This window comes from Gorilla gorilla, chromosome 23, assembly GCF_029281585.2.
Source record: "Gorilla gorilla gorilla isolate KB3781 chromosome 23, NHGRI_mGorGor1-v2.1_pri, whole genome shotgun sequence".
Classification (NCBI taxonomy): Eukaryota; Metazoa; Chordata; class Mammalia; order Primates; family Hominidae; genus Gorilla; species Gorilla gorilla.
In genome coordinates this window covers 20,256,010-20,278,202 of record NC_086018.1, presented here as the reverse complement: position 1 = coordinate 20,278,202, position 22,193 = coordinate 20,256,010, and the positions used below count along the sequence as shown (strand labels likewise).

At 45.1% G+C, this 22,193-nt stretch overlaps 2 gene segments (V, D, J or C); both read right to left on the bottom strand.

Moving 5' to 3' along the window:
• Positions 1-996: 996 nt before the first annotated feature.
• Positions 997-1,575, bottom strand: LOC134758192 (immunoglobulin lambda variable 2-11-like). The segment is given in 2 exon segments: positions 997-1,376; positions 1,494-1,575. Coding segments are annotated over 2 exon segments (426 nt in total).
• A 6,604-nt stretch (positions 1,576-8,179) lies between these two features.
• On the bottom strand, positions 8,180-22,193 carry LOC134758191 (immunoglobulin lambda variable 3-12-like). The segment is given in 5 exon segments: positions 8,180-8,260; positions 8,784-8,843; positions 17,063-17,096; positions 21,440-21,737; positions 22,148-22,193. Coding segments are annotated over 5 exon segments (519 nt in total).

The following is a 22,193-nucleotide window of genomic DNA, read 5'->3' as shown; positions in this document are numbered from 1 at the left end:
CAATTACTAAAAAAATAAAGAGTACTGAATTATTTGTGAAAAGGCCCAACCTTAAGCAGAATGGGAGACTCAAAAATAAAACTGTAACAAGATAACATTTTTCAGTCTGGTAGGTAGGTTGGCAAAAATTTACACTTTCAACAATGTACTCTGAACAAGTACTTATGGCTGGCATTGTAAGTTGGTAGAACCCCTCTGGAGGGGAATCTGACAACAGTGGGTGAAAATTACAAACACACATCTTTCTGACCCGCAATTTCACTTTTAGAAATGTATCCTATGGTCATATTCACACAGGAACTCAAAGGAGGCTGCATAGGGATGTTCACTGCACTGTTATTTAAGATCAAAGTTGTGGTGATAACTATTAGAATGTAGTTGCTAGAATTCTTTTTTTTTTTTGAGATGGAGTCTTGCTCTGTCGCCCAGGCTGGAGTACAGTGACAAATCTCGGCTCACTGCAAGCTCCGCCTCCCGGGTTCATGCCATTCTCCTGCCTCAGCCTCCTGAGTAGCTGGGACTACAGGCGCCCGCCACCATGCCCGGTTAATTTTTTGTATTTTTAATAGAGACGGGGTTTCACCGTGTTAGCCAGGATGGTCTCGATCTCCTGACCTCATGATCTGCCAGCCTCGGCCTCCCAAAGCGCTGGGATTACAGGTGTGAGCCACTGCGCCCAGCCATAGTTGGTTAAAATTCTACCCACAGTGTGGGAGATGGTGATGCATTTAGGGTGAAGACATCTCTGAAAAAAAAAGCAGTGACTGCACCAATCAGGCAACTGCTTGTCACTGTCCCTGCATTTGAAGAGCTGGGAAGAGCTGCACATTCAGGGACCACAGCACACAAGCACCAGGAAGCAGTCCCTGTCCTGGATGAGAAACCACAGGGCAGGTTTCCTGTTGGATTTCATGGTGGGAAAGGAGAGGAGCTGAGAGAGAAGAATTCTCAAGGCCGTGCTGCAGGAGGCCCCTTGCACAGGGTGAGGAAGCATCTTCAGAGCAAAAGGGAGCCTGAGAGCCCAGGGCGGGTTTTGGTCTCACTTCCCCACGGACTTGGACCACTGTGGAAACTGTAGCTGCCTGCATATGAGCAGCAGTAATAATCAGCCTCATCCTCAGCCTGGAGCCCAGAGATGGTCAGGGAGGCCGTGTTGCCAGACTTGGAGCCAGAGAAGCGATCAGGGACCCCTGAGGGCCGATTACTGACCTCATAAATCATGAGTTTGGGGGCTGTGCCTGGGTGCTGTTGGTACCAGGAAACATAGTTATAACCACCAACGTCACTGCTGGTTCCAGTGCAGGAGATGGTGACTGACTGTCCAGGAGACCCGGACACTGAGCGAGGCTGAGTCAGGGCAGACTGAGCCCAGGATCCTGGAAAGAGGGAGAAACACACTCTAGTGAGTCAGTGCTGGGCCCAGGTGAGCCTGAGGAGCAGGAGACCAAGGATCAGCCCAGAGACCCCTGTGGCCCTTTCCCTGGAGGCGTCACCTGTGCCCTGAGTGAGGAGGCTGAGGAGGAGCAGAGCCCAGGCCATGGTGGAGACGTCCCGAGAGCGCTGCCTCCTGAGACCCCAGCACTGGGCCTGCCCCCAGCCCTGTCTTATCCCCTCTGCCTCAGAGGAGGGTGGGGCCTTCATGCAAATCTGCACCCTGAGCTCCTCTCCTCACCCCACCCTCACCTGGGCTGGGCTCAGAGACTTCTGCTTCCCTGGACAGTGGGGCTCAGCTGAGGAGATAAAAAGTTCTTGTTTGTCTTTTCTGATGGCAGGATCTTAATTTTTTTGTACCTGATTTGCTCAGGAGAGAAAGTTCTGCTGAAATCCCTTACCTGAGTGAGCTCCTGGCCCTCAGTGTCTCTGCTGTGTGGTGCCTGTGTCTTTGTGACCCTCCAGGCCTGGGCACACCCTGCAGTGCCCTCTGCTTGGCACCCACCTCCAGGCTGTCTCTACTGCCAGGAAATGGGGCTGCCCACCCCGTGGAAACCTCTGCTGGGTGGCATTGGTCCCTGGTCTCCCCAGCTGCGGCCTCATCCCATCCCCACCCCCAAGCTTTGTGCTGAAGCATCTGCACCATCGAATCCCTGGAGCACATCAGTCACCCCAGGCAGTGCACCCACATCCACACGGGGTGCACGTGGGAGGGACCCTGTGGAGGGAACACAGAGCACCGACCAGGGCCACAGTCCTGAGCCCCAGTCCACTGCTCCCAATCCTGCCCCTCCCACTCACAAGCAGGTGACTTGTCCTTCCCAGCCTCTAGTTCTCAGCCTGAGAAATGGGGACTATAGTGTCCACTCTGCACACAGGTGATCCATGGGGATATGAGCCAGCAGGACAAAGGGAAAGTTTGCTAATAGGCCTTTCTGTGTGCACCAGAGTGACGTTTATTGTGAATGTTTGATTTATTGAAAGATTTATTTCCATTTTACTGTGATTTATGTGTCAGGTCACAGAGCCGCGTGTTTCCTGCTTTCTTGCTTTCCCCCATCTGAGCACATCCAACCTAAAGCTGACCTCTCTCAACGCTGCAACACTGAAGACACACAGACATTCGATAAATACATTTTTTTCAAAATACTTTTAATCTCTTTTCATCTTTCCCCATAGCCTATAACAAAATTCTTTTAATGTTTCATATTAAAATATTAATGGATTCAGCTTCCATTTAAATATTATAACATACACTATCCTGTCTTCCCACCTAGATTCATCTCTGAATCCATGACAAGTGAATGGAGCAGCTATTTGGGCACCAGGAAAGGAAATGGTACACAGCAGTTTGGGATGGCCCCAGCAGATGAAATACAACAGAGTCAGTGTGAGACTCCTGGATTTCCTCACTGTCCCCTGGCTGGGACTCCAGACAGCTTCCCAAACCTGAAGGGGCACAAATCTGAAAACAAAAAGAAGTCCAGAAAGCCCTCTTGTTCAGGATTGAAGTTAGGAAAAGAAACTTCTTTGGCTCAAAGTGAAGGCTCAGTCCCCTGCACAAGCAGGTGGTTCACACCTGTGTTCTCATCTCTCATACCAGCGCCTCTCCCTGGGTTCACACTGATGTCCTATGGATGGAGACGGGGTTTCCTGCACCAGGTCACTCCACAGCCCCTGTAACCTGAAGCTGTGCAGACCAGCCTTGTTCAATCACAATATAATGTGAGCCTCATGGGAATCCCACTGTCTAGTCATCGCATTATAAATACAAACAGAAGAAGTCAATGAGTTTAAATAATATATTTTATTTACCTAGCATATCAAAAAGTATCATTTTCATATATAATCTAAGTACCATTATTTATGATATATATCATATACTTTGCATGGCTAGTGTTACTATTTTTTGAAGAATCTTGGAGATTGTGTGGCTGATGGAGATGTGAATGGGTTTCCTGTTGACAAGGGTGGGGTGTGGTGGCTTTTTAAGTGTCAACTTTGATAGGCTGAAGGAGGGGTGGAAAGAATGATTTTTTCTACAGGACATGGAGGGTGGAGGTGGGCAGTGTCCATCCTGCAGCTCACCCTGTGGGCAGTGTCCATCCTGCAGCTCACCCTGTGGGTGCATCTGTGGTCCCTGCATGGGGTGAGGCTGCTCCTCCTGCCCCGGGTTTCCCTGCAGGGAGATCTGACTCCAACTCTCCCTCAGAACCCAGAGCACCTGGCAAGTCAGGCTCCCTTCTCATTCCATACAAATGCAAGAAACACTCAGATCTCATTGGGCCCTAATTTAGGAATAAATGGGCGCTTTCCAGTGTGCAGTGGCCTCCTGAGGTCCCGCATGGCCCATATTGGGGATGGCTGGTGATCTTAATTTGGGTTCCCTGGAAGCAGACTCTGAGATGAGGCATTCATGCACAGAGGATGTGAGGGAGGCAACACTGGGCAGAAAGAGACCCTGACGCACATTGAGGTCTCAGTCTTTCCTACAGGGAGCTGTGGAGCTGGGAGGATTTTCAGTTCCTCCTATATTGAGACAGAGTCTTGAGAACTTGGCCTCAGGCAGTCATGAAACCTAACCTTGCTGAGGAAGGGCATAAACCTGGAGGAGGCAGTTTTCTGCACTGAGCCGCACTTCCCGGGGAAGGCACAGCTCTCAGCTGCCACAAGCTCCCAGCAGTGCTGGGTGGGTGAGCTCAGAAGAAAGAATCTGGGCAGATCCTACAGTGTCCACTCCACTAGTTTTTCTGTAGAGAATGACTTGAGCCTGAGCTGGGCAGTTCTGGGGACTGATCCAGGATATTCAGGCCAAGGACTGGCTTGTCATGACCAATGGAAATCCAGAGCCCAGCTGATGGATGTCTACCTCAGTCTGATGATTCAATCAGGCCCCATTTCCCTAAGTCACAGCTGAGTCCTCAAACCCCAATACATCCTGGTCACCTAAGTCCTAAATCCACTCTTGACGCCCCCTCTTCAGAGTCTGCCTGGAGGGCTGGAGGGACTCAGATCCAGGGGGTCTCAGACCCAGGTGAACTGGGCCAGCCCAGTTCATGAATTTGTCCACAGTCTTCCTGGCTGGAGGAAATGTCCCATCCTGGTCATTTCATCTAAATGATGGATTGTGTCATTAGGACACTTGTTAAGTATTTCAGTGAGAATAGTCGAGTCATTTAAGGAACCACTCACCCATGTGGAGTCATCAGGACGTCTGGTCTCATTTCACCCATGGTGCTGATACTTCTAGGCCATCCCCATCCCCACAGTAGACCAGCCATTGCCATCCTCAGCTCTGCCATTGTTTATTTTTCTAATCAATATTTTATGTAAACTTGTAAAAAGCAGCAAAATAGCACCAGAGTTCTCAGCCCAGTGTGGTTTTCTTGTGCTTTTTGCAAGTTGACATGCAATATTGATGGGAAACTCAACTTTAAGCCCCATGGTCGCTGTAAGCATCCCAGGGACACAGCCTTTGGACAGGGTGTGGGGTCTGCAGGGTGGGTGGTCCTTGGTTCCTGCAATGAGGTGTATCCTGTCCCTGAGCCAAGGACAGCCTCGTGGCCAGAGCTCTGGCCTGAGGCAGGTGAGAATCTCCTTCCCTGTGGAGAAAATCTCCTCAAGGACGCTGGAAATGCCACATCCTGGAGCCAGGGTCCTGAGTGCACCACCCCACCCACCTGAGACTCCCCTGAGCACAGGAGCTGCCCCCAGAGTCAGTATGCCTGGAGCTGGAAGGAAAGGCAGAGGGAAAAGGGGTGGCGGGGGGAGGTCTCTGGAAGTACCCAGGACTGAGGGCTCAGCTCCCCAGAATGCTGCTGATCAGAGAGGGACGAGACCGTGAGAGTGGCAGGAGGCTGAGGCAGCAACACTAGGTGAAGGGCTCGGGCCCTGGAAACCCTGTCCTCTCACACTGTGGCCCCCTCCTAGAGTGCCTCGACCTCGGGGCGTCTCCCAGGGAATCCCAGCCCTGTGGAAGCTGCCCAGGCTGACACCGGGGCCCAGGCGCCTCCAGCTGCATTTCCCAGGTGAGGCTCTCACTGTCCCTGGGCTCCTGTCAGTGTCCTGAGTGACGCTGCGTGAGTCTTACAGTCAGGACGGAGTTACTGCAGCCCGAGGGGATAGGATGCACTTTACTGGACTTCCAAATTGAGGACTGATCCTTGGACACCTTTTGAGCCTTCATGGCTGGCCTCCCTCTTAGGCTCCTTCTGGGCAGCCTCAGCCTCTCTTCTGTCTGCAGCTGTGCTGCCCCCTGCTGGTGGAGAAGACAGAGCCCAGGAGCTTCCCTCCTCCAAGTGACCCCAGAACGCCTGTCACCTGTGAGGGTAAGGACTGTTGAGTCCAGCCTCAGTCTGTGCCATATGTGAACCCCTCAGGCTCAGCACAGAGAGGTGGCATATATGGTTGCAGGGAGGTGGGGCAGACGCAATTCTTATAATTGAGTCTCAGGTTGAAATGCTCTTCTCTGTTCCGTGGTTTTTGATCACAGAATGGAGAGTGCAGGATAAACTGTAGCTCTTCTGTGAAAAACATAAGTTCAGAGAAATGCGGTCATATCCGCATGCACTCCTGCTTCCCATGTGGGTTGAAAACAAGATTTTTTTTCTCACCCCAGTAAGAACAGCTGCACTGTAATTGGGAGCACCTGATGTTTCTGCCACTAAACTTCAGTTGTGTATTTGAACCATCATCACATTCATTGTCATTGTGTTTTTTCTATTACTCATAAGAACAAGAAGATTAAGGTAGGAAATTATGACCATAACTAGGTGGGACCTTTCAGTGTTCAAACCACAAACAAGAAACTCAATAGCATTTCCTGCAACTGTTGTTTTATTAGTATTGTTTTAGTTTTCATTATAACCTTAAATATTTATCAAAAAGTTAACATTTCAGTGATTAAAATTAAGATACTTTTCTTTTACAAGGTTTTGATCATTTTTACGTATTTGATTTGGAACTCTGCTTCTTATTGCTAGAAGGCCTTTCCTTCTCCATAGGAATAATCAAAATTAGTTTTAATCAACATTAGGCCCCTGTTGGATCACAGGCCGTAAGTGGATTCCCAGGCCCCAGGTGCACATCAGGCACAGGTGTACAAGCAGACACTGGGTGGACTTACCTGTGTACAGGTAAGGAGCTGACCTGGGGGGAGGGTGAGCAGCCAGCAGCCCAGGGGGTTCTGAGTAGGTTTTGAAGGAAGGAGCCGAGGGTACGGAACCTTAAAGAAGTGACTTCACTTCCTTGGTGATGGACTCTAACAGAACTTAGAACTCTGGTAATCAGGCACCCACATCCTAGGGACAGACCCGCAGCCAGCTCCCTTGGTGGGAGATGCTCAGGAGAGCGAGATGTTCTCATGCTGCATTCCCTCATCTTGAGTCTCCTGCTTCAGGAGGGCCCAGAGCGAGAGCCTTTTCCCACAATGCTGACGCAGGCTCATCTATTGGGATTCACTCAGGATGGTAGCAGAAATATTAAAGGGAAATATTAGGGAAAGTTACAGGGAATAGTCACAAACCTTTTGGAAGGCGGAAAGGTTACATAGCTTGTAATAATTGAACAGGCTGAAGGCAGCTGCTTCTTATCTTAGAGCATTAGCTCATAGGGTAAATGCTAGGGACAATAGAGGCTTCCCCAGTTAAGTCTGTTTACCCTACTTCCATTAACTAGCCTTTGAGCCAGATGGTCCTCTTGGGGAGGAGGGGGGAGGTAGACCCGGGAAATTGCCCCCAATGGTATTTACTTTAAACCATGGTACCTGAGCTTTAATCATTGGTAGAACTACTCTCTTAACCATGTTAATTATCCACAAGAGTATTTACTCAAAGCTTCCGTTGTAAATTCTATACTAAATAAATGCCTGCAGTGCGAGCTGTTCACGGCCAGCTGCAGTGACAAACCTCTCTTGGTGTGCAGTGGGACACTCAGCAGGACTGGCAAAGCAGAATAACTCTGTGTCAGTGTACGTTTTATTCATCCGTCATTTGGGTCAGGGTCTGTGGGCGGACCCCCGCAGCTAATGCCCTCTTGTGAGGGGCAATACCTCACTCATCTCTCACTCCAGGCGCCTCTGGCCATTTGGGCAAAGGCGCCCCCAAGTACCACAGGGCAGCCCAGGGTAGGCCCTACCGGGCCAGGCCCCACCGGTGATCCCATCAGGGCCACATCTGCACATTGTTCTTGTCCAGCTGGAGCCTCTGGAGTTCATCGAGGCACAGGCACATGGTGAGGTGGCCTATAGTCTATGAGCCTTTGCAGGGGCAGTGTTTTCAGGCTGGAATACCTTACATTCAGCGAGGTTGATTCTGTGTGTGAAAATTCCAGTGGAAAGTGAATGACGTTGGTGAGTCTTTCTTCTTTTTCATCTCCTGTTCCATGTGCAGCAATACAGGAACTTCCAGCGCCAGCTGATGAGCCAGTGCCAGCACCAGGGGAAGACCCCCCTTCAGGGACAGAACTGGAGCTATCAGCAGCTCCAGATCCCTCCTGCCCCTGTCCTGGTCCTGCCAAGGACCAGCCCAGTGAGGAGCTACCTGACATCATGAGATCTGCTCTAGCCACTGGCCTCAGCCCTGGAGCTGAAAGCATGGCTGGAGCAAGAGGTGGAAGAGAGGGGGTGGCCAGCATAGCCCCAGCCCACATCTCCCACGCTGGGCTCAGTCCTGGGCACAGTGGGAGACATGGAGGTAGAGACCCGGGTATATGGCCTGCGCTCCTCTGACTCACCAGAGAGAGGCTTCTGTCATTCGGCAGAGCTGCAGCCCTGCGGCTGAAGGGCCTGCTGCTGCTCCTCCTGGGGTTGTTTGCCTGCCTGCAAGAGGCGCTGGGGGGCAGGAAAAGAAACCTGGGAGGAGGAGATCCAGCAGCTCCTCCTGCTCCCAGAGGTGGCTTCTTTCTCCAGCCTTGGAGGTCTGCACTGAACTGGGCTTCTGGGCTGTTTGTCCCTGAGGTGCTGCCCAGGACAGGCTCTTCTTGACAGGTGGGCAGGGGTGAGGAGGCCAGGGGGCATCTCCAAAGGGTATCAAAACCGAAGCTTCAAAACTCAGCACTTGTGCCCCCAAATCGCCATGCCATGCCACCACCTGCCCTAGAATTCATCCATAGTGTTAAAATTACAAGTTTCTACAGTAACATTTAAATAAAGTTTGACTTTTTGAAAGTTCGTGCCTTCTTTAACTCCCTAATGTTGTCAGATGTTGTTTTAGAGGCTATTCTGAAAATGTCTGATAGTTGTGTATCTTTGCCGTGGTTGTTTGTGTGATTGAATTACCATCTAATCAACTGTTACTGGAAACCTTTCAGGTATGGCTTTTAGAAGAACTTGACCTACTTTTGCTTGTTTTTACTCTCTGGTTTATTGTGGAAAGAGGGATCATGTCAGTCCGTTCCTCCAGCAGATCAATCACCTGTTGCCATCAAAGATTTGGCATCAGAGTTTCAAAAATTACGTGTACAAGTTGATATGTTGGTACTTTAGCCAATCTGGGTGCCAAAAGATAATGCACTACACTAGGTAGCAGAGAAACAAATTCATTTCTCATGCTTCTGGAGATGGTAAAATCCAAGGTCAACTGGTCAGCAGGTTTCGTGTCTGGTGAGGGCGTCCTTCCTTGGTCATAGACTGCCATCTTTTGACTGTGTCCTCACATGACAGAAGAGATGAGGGAGCTCTCAGCAGTCCCTTTGATAGGGACACTGATCCCATTCATACAGTCTCTGCTTTCATGATCTAATCACCTTCCAAGGCCTCACCTCCAAATCCCATTATATAGGGAATTAGATTTTAACACATGAATTTGAGGGGACCATAAGATTTGGTCTATAGCATCAGGTCACTCTGAGCCCTTTGCACTCACAAGAAATCTCTAATCTTCTATAAGTATTTGCTGATCCCTGTTGGGTTTAGGGAAATCTTTAATTGCAGCTCTGATTCAGCTCTGTCCAAGCTTAAATTCTACATTTGCCCACAAATCTTGTTCATGGGACAGAGGGACTTTAGTGGCAACTGACCATTTGGAGTTTTAGGAGAATCGATGGAGAAGGGCTTGGGATCTGGATGAGCAGAAGTGGAGGGAGGAGAGGAGGAAGGTACAGAAGGAGAGAGAGCAGAATGTGAAAAGGGAAGAGGACCTCTAGATAACAAGAGAGCAACTCTGGTCAACTAGGTAATTCTGGTCAACTAGAGGGCAAGGAGGGTAATTTTCCTTGGATTCTAAACTCAGATCCCATATCACATCAGCACCACCTGAGGAATACATTTTTTCAATGCATATTCCTGGGTTCTGGAAATTTTGATTTCATAAATCTGGAGTTATGCTAATTCATCTGTATTTATCATAAGAATTTTGGATAATTCTGATAAAATTAGACCACAAAGCAGAGCTTGACAACTACTCGTTTGGGATGTGTATCTGGAAGACATTTGATTATATGAAATAATCACAGAAAACTGAGGAGGAATCGTTTATTTAAAAATGCTTGCATATAATTCAGTTCTTCCTATATGTGTAGTTTGACCACATAGTTGGTCTCTACAATACCAAGATAGTAAATATGTAGAAAGTCTTTTAAAAATCAAGTAGACAGAAGAAAGGAGTTGGATAGAAAAGCAAACTGACAATAGTCTGGTGAGAAGAGAAGAGAAGGGGGAGGAAGTAGCGTATTTTTGTACATTATTTGATGACATCTAAATTATAAGCTCAAAGGGTGTTTGTAAGAAAGTCAATAATACAAGTTTTCAGAGCGTAGAGAGTGTAGTGGCAACACTGGTTTGCTGGGAAAGAGAAGTGTACTCTGTCTTGCTGCGTTTTGTTGAACAGGCTCAGAAAAAGGGTCATTGTTTAAAGAGTGTTTGTTTTATTGGTGCTGAATTATTTTACCTCATACCTAGTTGAAAATAAAAGGGCTATAAAGTGCTTAGGTTGAACACAAAGTCCTCTGCTATCAGTAACGTCTTAAGGAGCTGCATTGGAGGAGGGACAAGGGGCAATGGTGGAGTGGTTGGCTCTTTGCTTATGTATTAAACCAAATAAGGTGGCATATATTTTATTAAGAAATCTGTTAAAATGAAATAAAACTCAGGTTCATGTTCTTAATAGGCACACTGTTTGCTATGGCAGCAAGAGCAAAAGGCTTAAGTACCAAAAATGTACATTAACTGCAAACATTTTCATATAAACAAAACAATGTGAGAATCTTTATATGACAGTAACTCCTATGCCCAAAATATTTTTAACTGAGATTGAAATCATTTTCTACTAACAAATGTTATCACTGTATTCGGAGATGATATATTATTTATATATAGATACTATAACTTATTTAAGTTATTCATTATTTATTCAACAAATAATTCTGTGGAATGTACAAAACACTGGTTTTGGCACTGAACATAGAATTGATATAAAATATAATATTTTTTCTAAGTGGCTGATTAAAAATACAAAACATTTGTTAAATAGAGGTTGTACTACTGAAAACAGGCAGAGACTGACTTGCTAATAAAAAAGTCAGGAAACCCAGTGGGATTATTTTTAATGATAATCAATATTTTAATACAGAGCTCTTGTTTTTTCTCATGGAAATATATTACAATATGGATTTTCTGGTGTTTGGTATCTAAATATTTAAGTATAACAGGTATGGTGAGTTTTCCAAAGACATTTTACCAGCTTACTTGCCCATCAGTGACTCGTAAGCTATCACGTGGAACCACATCCTCTCCAACAACCTCTAGTATCAGTCTTTGTAAAGTATGTCCATTAAATGTGTGTTGGTTTTGCAGGTGATTATTTTGTTATCGAAAGATAATAGGATACCTAGCTTTAAAAAGCGAGGCATGCAGAGGCACATGTTTAGAGTGTGTCCGGACCCTGGAATTAAAACTAATCCAATTTGTGCCTCCCCTGTTCAATAAAAAGTTTCCTTAAGAACCCAGAGATCAGGCATTCCTTTGAGAAACCACTCCAATATGGTTTCTCACCTACTCATCCCAAGAAAATTGCTCTTATCAAAGCACAAATGGTATCCATATTGTTAAATGATGAATTGAAGTGTAATTCCTCAGCCTTTGCTTAATTTATGTATCAGCAGCATTTAATGCAGTTGATCTCTCCCTCTTTTTTTTTCAAAACTTTCTTTGATAGAATTCTAGAACACTTAACCTACTTTCCTCTTGACATTTTTGATAATTATACCTAGTGCTTTTTTGCTGGTTTCTTCTCATCTTTGCTAATTTTCTTTTTCTTTTCTTTTCTTTTTTTTTTTTTTTTTTTTCTTGAGACCAAGTTTTGCTCCGGTTGCCCAGGCTGGAGAGCAATGATTCGATCTCGACTCACTGCAACCTCCGCCTCCTGGGTTCAAGCAATTCTCTTGCCTCAACCTCCTGAGTATTGCAGGCATGCGCCACCATGCCTGGCTAATTTTGTATTTTTAGTAGAGACGAGGTGTCTCCATGTTGGTCAGGCTGGCCTTGAACTCCCAACCCCAGGTGATCTGCCCAACTTGGCCTCCCAAAGTGCTGGAATTACAGGCCTGAGCCACCACGCCCAGCCTACTACTTTTTAGGTATTAGATAACCACTAGGCTCAGGACTTTTATCTTTCTTATCTTTGCTTTCTTACTAATTTTTGTGTCATTCATTTCCTGATATTTTATATGATACCATAACACTAGACTACACACAATACTGTCTGACTTCTCCACTTGGATGTGGTTTAGGAATCTCAAAATTAATAAGTCTACGTGGAGCCACTGACACTCCCCAAAACTGCTCTTCCCCATTCTGTTTAATGGCACCTCTCATTTTATAGTTTCTCAGCTCAATATTCTTGGTGTCCCCATTTAATTCTCTCTGTCTCTGCAGCTCTGTCATTGTCTGTCTGTATCTGTCTTGTTCTAATTCTCTCTCTTTCTCTGTCTCTCTATCACACACACACACTCGCACACACAGATTTTTAGATCTGACATGTATGAAAATCCTGCCGGCTTTACCTTTAAAGTGAACTCATTCCAAATGGTATTTGCAAATTCACCTTCCCACCCTCACCGCTTGGTGACTATAGTACTTCCCTCCCAAGGCCAAAGCTCTACTGCACAGATTTCTTGGAGAAATAATGCAAACTATTATACATTCTTATTTCAGGGGCCTTCAAAGTACAGGCTAGCTGTATTCTATATGAATTTAAGCTTCTGTCATCGCCCTATTTTTCAATCCAGTCTCCACACAGCAAGCACAGGAAGCAATTAGAATTCCAAGCCATATCACAACACTCCTGTTTTAAAGTCCCTGATTAATTACTTCTTTTTTCCTCATTAGAATTTAAGTTTAACGAAGCTGGGCAACTTTGTATACTTTACCTCTGACCTATCTTCAGAGCTGGAGGTCAGCTGGTGCAAGGTAAATGATCAGTAAATATTTTCAAACAGCAGAATCAATTATAAATAGTTGTATTTCTTTGAGTATACATTTAGACTTAAAAATCAAGAAAATAGATTTGTCAAAGAATTCTGTTTTGATACTGTTATCCCCTGGTTAGATTATCTATCTTAGTATAAATTTCAGTGTGGGAAGCTGTAAGCATTTTCTAAATTTTAAAATAAAAGGCAAGGAATTTAAGTGTCTGCTCCTTTTATTTAAAGAATAAAAAGAGACAAGCTTATTTTTTTATTTTTTATTTTTTGATGGAGTCTCACTCTATTGCCAGGCTGGAGTGCAGTGGTGTGATCTTGGCTCACTGCAACCTCCACCTCCTGGGTTCAAGCAATTCTCCTGCTTCACCCTCCCCAGTAGCTGGGATTACAGGTGCCCGCCACCACGCCCAGCTAATTTTTGTATTTTTAGTGGAGACGGGGTTTCACCATGTAGGCCAGGATGGTCTAGATCTCTTCACCTCATGATCCGCCCCCACTTCAGCCTCCCAAAGTGCTGGGATTACAGGCGTGAGCCACCGCAGCCGGCCAAGCTTATCTTTTAAAATACATTATATACATGTATACGATCTAAATTTAATTTTCTCTCTTTATCCCTGAATATTTTTTAAAGGTATTCATGTCCTCACTTTTAAAATCCGCTTCAATGATAACATCTTAAAAGATATTTGCGGCCGGGCGCAGTCGCTCACGCCTGTAATCCCAGCACTTTGGGAGGCCGAGGCGGGTGGATCACGAGGTCAGGAGATCGAGACCATCCTGGCTAACACGGTGAAACCCCGTCTCTACTAAAAATACTAAAAATTAGCCGGGCGTGGTGGCGGGCGCCTGTAGTCCCAGCTACTCGGGAGGCTGAGGCAGGAGAATGGCGTGAACCCAGGAGGTGGAGCTTGCAGTGAGCCCAGATCGCGCCACTGCACTCCAGCCTGGGCGACAGAGCGAGACTCCGTCTCAAAAAAAAAAAAAAAAAAAAAAAAAAAGATATTTGCAACTTCCTTAAGAATATCTTGGTGTTCCACTGAACAGCTTGCCAAATAATACATTAGCAGTACAACTTCCTCATAATGCTTTAATTTGTTTGATTAAATTTATAAATTTCCAACTCTCAACTCGTAATTTCTTTCAAATATAATACATTCTACTTGACCTTTGTGAGGTTTTCATACCATATATTTATTATTGAAATGGTTTTGATATCTGAATCAGAAGTTTATAATTGTATTGTTGGTTAGACTGTTCTGTAAATTTTTTTTTTGGTCCTGTTGCTTATTGATTACAAAGTGTCTCTGCTACTGAAAAGCTTGAAATATTTTTTCTTTTTTTCTTTCTTTCCGCTTGCTTCTTTCCTTCATTTTTTCCTTCCCTTTCTTTTCTCGTTTTTTTCCTTCCTTCCTTCCTTCTTTCTTTCTTTTTCTTTCTTTCTCTCTCTCTATCTCTTTCTCTCTCTCTCCCCCTTCCCTCTCCCTCCTCCACCCCTCCCCCTCCCCCTCTGTCTTCCTCTTCCCCTTCCCCTTTCCCTTCCCTCTTCCCTTCCCTTCTCTCCTTCTTTTTCTTTCTTTCATCAGGTTTTGCTCTGTTGTCCAGGCTGGAATGCAGTAGTGCCAACAGCTCACTTAAATTATTTTTTAAGCAGATATTTATCTAACTTACATTAACCAAATTTCTTTTCGATGTAACCAACATTTCTTTTAAGTGAACAATTAAATATTTACCATGTTTTAGCTTCAACAGTTTACCTTCTGTAGCCTCAACTTGTCCGGCTCCAGCAATCCTCCCATCTTAGCCTCTCGAGTAGCTGGGACCATGCCTGGCCAATTTTTGAAATTTTTTATAGAGATGGGGTTTCACCATGTTGCCCAGGCTGGTCTTGAGCTCCTGAGCTCAGGTGATCCTCCCACCTCGGCCTCCCAAAGTGCTGGGATTCTAGGCATGAGCCACCATGCCCAGGCAAAAGGTTGAAACATTTTCTAAATTTAGAAACAAAGAGCATGACATTTAAATACCTATTCCTTAAAATTTGGAAGACATGTTAGCACCATATAAACCCAGAGCATGTATTTTTAGATTAGTAACATGTAGATAGATTCCATTTCTTCTAAAAGTAAAACAATACATATTTTGTATTAAGATAATTTTTGATAAAAGAAGGTAAATATTTAATTTTTCACATAAAAGAAATGTGATTACTTTGAAAAGAAATTTGATTAAGGTAAGTTATATGAATTTCTGTTTAAAAAATAACTTAAGAAAAATAATAATCCCAAAAAGCAGCAGTCATGGCATTTATTCGAGAGAGAGGAAATTTATCTTGTTCTTTCTGTGATAACAAATGTGTATGGATCATGATTATTCTATAGGGACATAGATGACAAGATAGCATAAAATTTTATTTTAAAAACAAAGACAACTTTTTGGTACGTGTATTAAATGTAAGAAAGCAAACAAGCAGCATAAAAAATGAAATCATGCTCATTTTGGGGGGATATTATGGGATACAAACAAGTGGAGAGAGCAGTTTGACGACATTCTCATCCTGGCTTGGTGTGGGCAGAACCTCACAGTCTGAGAACAACCCCAGCATGTGGTATTGTTAGGGCATGGCCCCTCCGTATAAAAACTGCTCTCATTTAGTGACAATTGAAGTAAAAAAATACTGTTAACCTCAACACAGAATGATTGGTTCACCAATTGTGTTATCATTCTATAATTTTTAAAACCAGAATAATTTCAAATTAGATGTGAAGTAAGTCCCTTAGAGAAACAAATTCCAAGATACAACCCCCTATCTATCTATATCTATATCTATGTCATCTATATCTGTTAGGCCATTTTTGTATTGCAAAAAGCAAGGGCATTCTTCTAAGCCTTCTAAACTTTATAGGATCACACAAACATTGACACAATGGCGATAGACACAGATAGAAGTTAATGTTATTTGGAAAACAGTTTCATTTCTAGTGTGATGTACAAACAATTAAGGTGTTGGTGGTCTTAGGCATTATTTCCCAGTAGGGCCCATATTTTTGCATGTGAAAAATAGTTACTAAAGGGAGAGCAAAGAGAGCACTCTCATTGTTCCCAGAGAATTGGACTAGAAAAATATGAAGTCGCGTATCTTCATCAGCGTTTGTATTTTTTGTCTTTTTGATCATAGCCATTCCAGCTAGGGTGAGATTGTATCTCACTGGGGTTTTGATTTTAATTCCCTCGCTGATTAGTGATGTTGAGCATTTTTCTCATATGCCTGTTGGCAATTTGTATGTCTTCTATTGAGAAAAGTCTATCCAAATTCTTGGCCCACTATTTAATGATATTATTAGTTTTTTTTTGTTATTGATGAGTTATTTCAGTTTTTAACTTTTCTTATACTGAATATTAGGTCCTTGTCAAGTGAGTAGTTTGCAAATATTTTCTCTCATTCTACACATTGTCTTTACTCTGTTGATTGTTTCCTTTGCTTTTCAGGAGCTTTTTAGTTTAATGGTGTCCCATATCTCTATTATTTGTTGTTGCCTCTTGGCCATACAACTTTTATCTAGACCAATGTCCTAAAGAATTGTTCTTCCCCAACGTTCTCTAAGTTCCCTTCTAGTAGTTTTATAGTCTGGGTCTTATATTTGAGTCTTTAATCCATTTTTAGTTGATTTTTTATATGGAGGGGGATAAGTGTCTAGTTTCATTGTTCTGTATATGGGTATCCAGTTTTCTCAGAACCATTTATTGAAAATTGTGCCATTTTCTCAGTGTATGTTCTTGGCATCTTTGTTGAAAATCGATTGGCTCTATATAATAGATGGGTTTATTTCTGGGTTGTCTATTCTGTTATATTGGTCTCAGTGTCTGATTGCCAATACCTTCCTGTTTTGGTTACTATAGTTTGTAGTATATTTTAATTCTAGTAGTGTGATATCTTTAGCTGTGTTCATTTTGCTCAGTATTGCTTTGGCTATTCAGGATCTTTCTTGGTTTTATACCAATTTTAGAGGTTTTTTTAAATTTCTGTGAATAATGTCATTGGTATTTTGAAAGGAATTGCATTGAGTTTGTAGATTGCTTTGGGTAGTAAGTTTTTTCATTTAATATTTTCTAAATATAACTCCACTGACTCTGGCTTGCATTACTTCTAATAAGAAATCAGCTATTATCTGGGGATGGTTAATGGGTTAAAATGGTTTTTATATATTTTAATGATTACATTGCAGATGGTGCTGTCAGTACCTACATAGTATCCCCGAAGTTGACTCCTGTGTGGCAAAGACTAAAATACTTCTTATTTATACATTTAAGAAAAAGTTTACCGAATTTTAAAAAGTAATGAGCACTGAAACATTTGAGCAAATGCTCAACTTCAAGCACAATAGGAGAAATCAAAAATAAAAGTGTAACAAGGTAACTTTTTTATATCTGATAGGTTGGCAAAAATTTGCACTTTCACCAATGAATTCCAATCAATATTTAGGGCTGGCATTGTAAACTGGCGAAACATGTGAAAACAATGGGTAAACATTACAAATGCACATCATTCTGACCCAGTAATTCCACTTCTGAAAATTTATCCTATGATCATATGCACACAATAACTCAAAGGAGTCGGCATAAGGATGCTTGCTGCAGTGTTATTTGTAAGATCAAAATCATGGTGTTAACCATTAGAGGTTGCATGGCTAAAATTCTACTGCGGAATACTCTACAGCCTTAGAATGAATGGGCAGTGCTCTATGCCTAGGATGTTGCAGGAAAAAATAAGAAATGGTGCACGTATGGAATGGTCTTTGACATGGGGGACCAGGACAGGCACCTTACACTTCACTCTCTCCTTTTCCGCTGAGTTTTCCAATCAGCCAAACAGGTTAGGGACAGTGGAAGCCCCTCAGGCTGGGCCTGGCCACCTGCTCTGGCCTCTGAATGCAGCCTGGCCTGACAGCTTGGCTGCGACTTCATGACCAACCCAGGGCCAGAACCACAAAACTAAGCTGCTCTCAATTGCAGATGCACCGAAGTGACAAGATCACAAACACGTGTTCTCTTAATATGCTAACTATTAGGGAGCGATTTTTACGCAACGATAGACAATAAATACAATTGGGTTTTTGAAATATATTTTCTTGTGGATATTTCAGGTACACAACATGTTGATATAGGTAGGACACACATATAGTAAAATGATTACATTGTTTTAAATAAAATCTATTTAATCAAAGTTTATGAAGCCTAAACTACATGTAATCATGGCTATGTTTACCAATTGACTCATAAAATTTAAATGTTGGATGAAACTAATGTTTGAATATGTATGAAATTCACTCTCACCTTTAGTAGATTAATGAAGATTTCAGCTATAGTAGTATTGATGCCCATGGAAATTACAAATGCTGGATGTCAATGAGGAAGAAGGAATGAACTCAGGTTAACTCTTCCCTGTGGAGCCATTTTGGAAGCTCCCATCCTATAGGGAGACCATCCACTTTTGGAGAGTTTCCAGGACAGGGCGTCAGCGATGTGAGAGAGGGGGATTTTGAGAGAATACTGAATCTGTCACTCAAAATCTCCCCAGCTCAGCAACCTGAGGTATTGAGGCAAAGAAGAGGAGCAAAAATAAGAAAAACACAGCCAGGTGTGGTGGCTCACGTGTGTATTCCCACCACTTCGGAGGCCAAGGTGGGTGGATCACCTGAGGTCAGGAGTTCAAGACCAGCCTGGCCAACATGACGAAACCCCGTTTCTACCAAATATACAAAAATTAGCCAGGCATGGTGGTGGGCACCTGTAATCCCAGCTACTGAGGAGTCTAAGGCAGGGAGAATTGCTTGAACCTGAGAAGCTGAAGTTACGGTGAGCCAAGATTGTGCCACTGCACTCCAGCCTGGTGACAGAGCGAGACTCTGTCTCAAAATAAGAATAATAATAATAAAGAAAAACAACAACTTCCTCTGGTTCTTAATCCCTCAAAGACATGCTCAGCTCTCACAGTGGTCACTGCTTCAGGACAGAGGTACAGTGGAATAGCCCAGCCAGGAGGGCCATCTTCACGAGAGCGTAGTGGACACAGAGTTGACTAAGGTGCAATTTCTTGAAACTCCCTGTAATGACTTCTGTGCAGATTGGTCTGCACAGTGTGGGAGATGAGGATGCATTTAGGGTGAGGGCGCCCCTAAAAACAGCAATGACTTCACGAGTCAGGCAGCTTTTCTCACTATGTGCCTGCATTTGAAGAGCTAGGAAGAGTTGCACATTCATGGACCACAACACACAAGCAACAGGAAGCTGTCACTGTCGTGGATGAGAAACCACAGAGCAGGTTTCCTTTTGGACTTCCTGGTGAGAAAGGAGAGGAGCTGAGAGAGGGGAAATTCTCAAGGTGGTGCTGCAAGAAGCCACTTGCACAGGGTGAGGAATCATCTTCAGAACAAGAGAGAGGCTGAGAGCCCAGGGCAGGTTTGGGTCTCAATTCCCCATGAACCTGGACCACTGTGGAAAGTGCCACCTCTCCTATGTGAGCTGCAGTAATAATCAGACTCATCCTCAACCTGGAACCCAGAGATGGTCATGGAGGCTGTGTTTCCAGACTTGGAGCCAGAGAAGCCATCAGGGACCCCTGAGGCCTGAATACTGACACCATAAATCATGGGTCTGAGAACTGTGTCACCCATTGTTTTGGGGCCAAGAGCAGAAAGGCTCTGCAGCAGGTGCAGGCGGGGTGTGAGTGTGCTGCTATTGAGCCAGAGAAACTGCAGACCCTATCATAATAGAGGAACTGAAACCTTCTGCTTAAGGCAAACCTCAACAGGAGAATCCTACTGTAGACCCATGGGGTTTAGCAACAAGTCCATGTCATGTGCAGTAGATTATTATTTACCTTTTGAAAACAGCCTCTTCTATGTTCCTGGGCTTTGTTACAACCAGAACCACATGAGACAGCAGTGGCCACGCAGCCAGACCTGCCAGATCCCCTCAGTCATGAGCTCAGGCAGGGCAAGAAATGATCCACATTGAGATGGAGGTGGCACACGTAGGATGGAGCAGGAGCAGGGCTCAAGGGCACTGTATTCCGCAGAAGCAGGTTCTCCTCTCCATTGTTCCAGCGCCTCTTCCTGGGTTCACACTTCTATCGTCTGGTGGAGATGGGGCTTCCTGCACCAGGTTACTCAACAGCACCTGTCACCTGAAAGAGTCCTGACCAGCTCTGTCCCATAACAGTATGACACGATCCTCCTGTGACCCCTAGTGTCTGGTCACCACATTAAATATAAAAATATAAGACAAATAAAATGGGATAAATAGTATATTTTATTTATGTCAATAGAGCAAAATACTATCATTTTCACATGTTAACATGAAATTATTTATGAGATTAATTACATAGATTTTCATGGCTATTGTTACTGTTATTTTTCTGGAGATCAATGATTTGGGTTGGGGTTGTAGAAAGGGGTGACATTTGGAGAAGATGTGGAAGGCGGAGATGGGCAGTGTCCATCCTGCAGCTCACCCTCTGGGTGCATCTGTGGTTCCTGCGTGGGGTGAGGATGCTCTGCCTGCCCCAGGTTTCCCTGCAGGGAGATCTGACTCCAACTATCTCTCAACCTAGAGCATGTCAGGCTCCCTTTTCATTCCATAAAAATTCAAGGAACCATCGGATTGGGCATTTGAACATGTACTCTGAAAATTTAGGACAGAAACCAGAATTTTCAGTGGATAGTGGACTCCTCGGGTCGCTGATAGCCCATGTTGGGGACAGCTGGCCATCTTAGATGGGGTTCACTGGAAGGTGACTGCAATGATTTCCATGCACAGAAGATTTGGAAGAGAATGAGGGAGGCAACACTGGGCAGAAGGAGACCCTGACTCATAATGGGGTTGCCACTGAGGCCTCAGGTGTCCGTCCACACAGGGAGCTCTGGAGCTGGGAGGCCCTTCATTCAGTGGCGTCTTACATTAACGCAGGGACTTGAGATCTTGGTTGATTAAACCGAACCCCTCTGAGAAAGGACATAAACTTGAGGAAGCTTTCTGCAACCAACAGCACTTCCCAGTGAGGGCACAGCTCTGAGCTGCTGGGCTTCTCAGCAGTGCCAGGTGGGTCGCATTGAAGAGGGGACCTGGGCAGACTTCACAGTGTCCCCTCCTCTGGTTTGGTCTGTTGGGAATCACAGACTGCCACACAGCCTGGGGGCCAGGACCTCAGCAGGGTTGGTTCTGGGGACTGAGCCAGATAGCTGGTCTAAGGACTGGCCTCATCCCCACCCCATTACCATCCAGGGGTAAGACAGAGGACAGAGGTTGCTTCTGTCTGTCTTTCCACCCAGGCCCTCATTCTCTAACTCACACAACAGCCCCAAGTCATTAGATGATTCTGGTCCTTCCAGGCCATGTGTATGCCTGATGTATGCTCTATAGAGACTCCTGGAGGGGGCTGGAGGGAAGGGCAGCCTGAAAGGCTCAGATCCAGGTGAACTGGACCAGATTCACTCATGGCTCTATCCATAGGCCTCCCGGGGCTGGAGCAAGAGGGTGACCGAGGCTGGGAGGGTGTTTTTGTCTCACTTCCCCATCTGCCTGTGTCACCGTGGGATGATCACTACTGCTGTCCCACACCTGACAGTAATAGTCGGCTTCATCCCCGGCCTCGATCCTGCTGATGGTCAGGGTGGCGGTGTTCCCTGAGTTGGAGCCAGAGAATCGCTCAGGGATCCCTGAGGGCCGGTTGCTATCGCTATAGATGACCAGCACAGGGTCCTGGCCTGGCTTTTGCTGGTACCAGTGCACAGCTTTACTTCCAATGTTGTTTCCCCCACAGGTGATCCTGGCCGTCTGTGCTGTGGCCACTGACACTGAGTGTGGCTGAGTCAGCTCATAGGAGGTCGCAGAGCCTGCAAAGATTAAAAAAAAAAAAAAAAAAAAAGGGAGAGGTTGGCTTTTAGGTAAAAGATCCGTATGAAATCCCCTGCCCTGCTGTCCTGGACAAGCTTCAGAGAGTCTGTGAACCCTCAGGGTATCCCCTGCAATCAGCCCCAGGCCCAGTGGCCCATGGACTTTCCCTCTGCATGGAGCCTTTGAACTGAAAACCCAGTACTCTCTCCTGGCAGGTGCAGACCCTCAGGCTCTCACAAGCCTCTGAGCAGAGTTTGAGGGGACTTCAGCCCCGCCAGCCCCTCACCCTACAGCAGGGTCATGAGCATCCTGCCCACCACAGGCAGGGCCCTCCTGAGCTCATTGTCATGGCCATGCTGGACCCAGAGCCCTGGGGATGGGTAGGTTGGTGATACCCTGGGCAGAGCACCTGTGCAGTGAGCGAGGAGGCCGAGGAGGAGAGGGGTCCAGGCCAT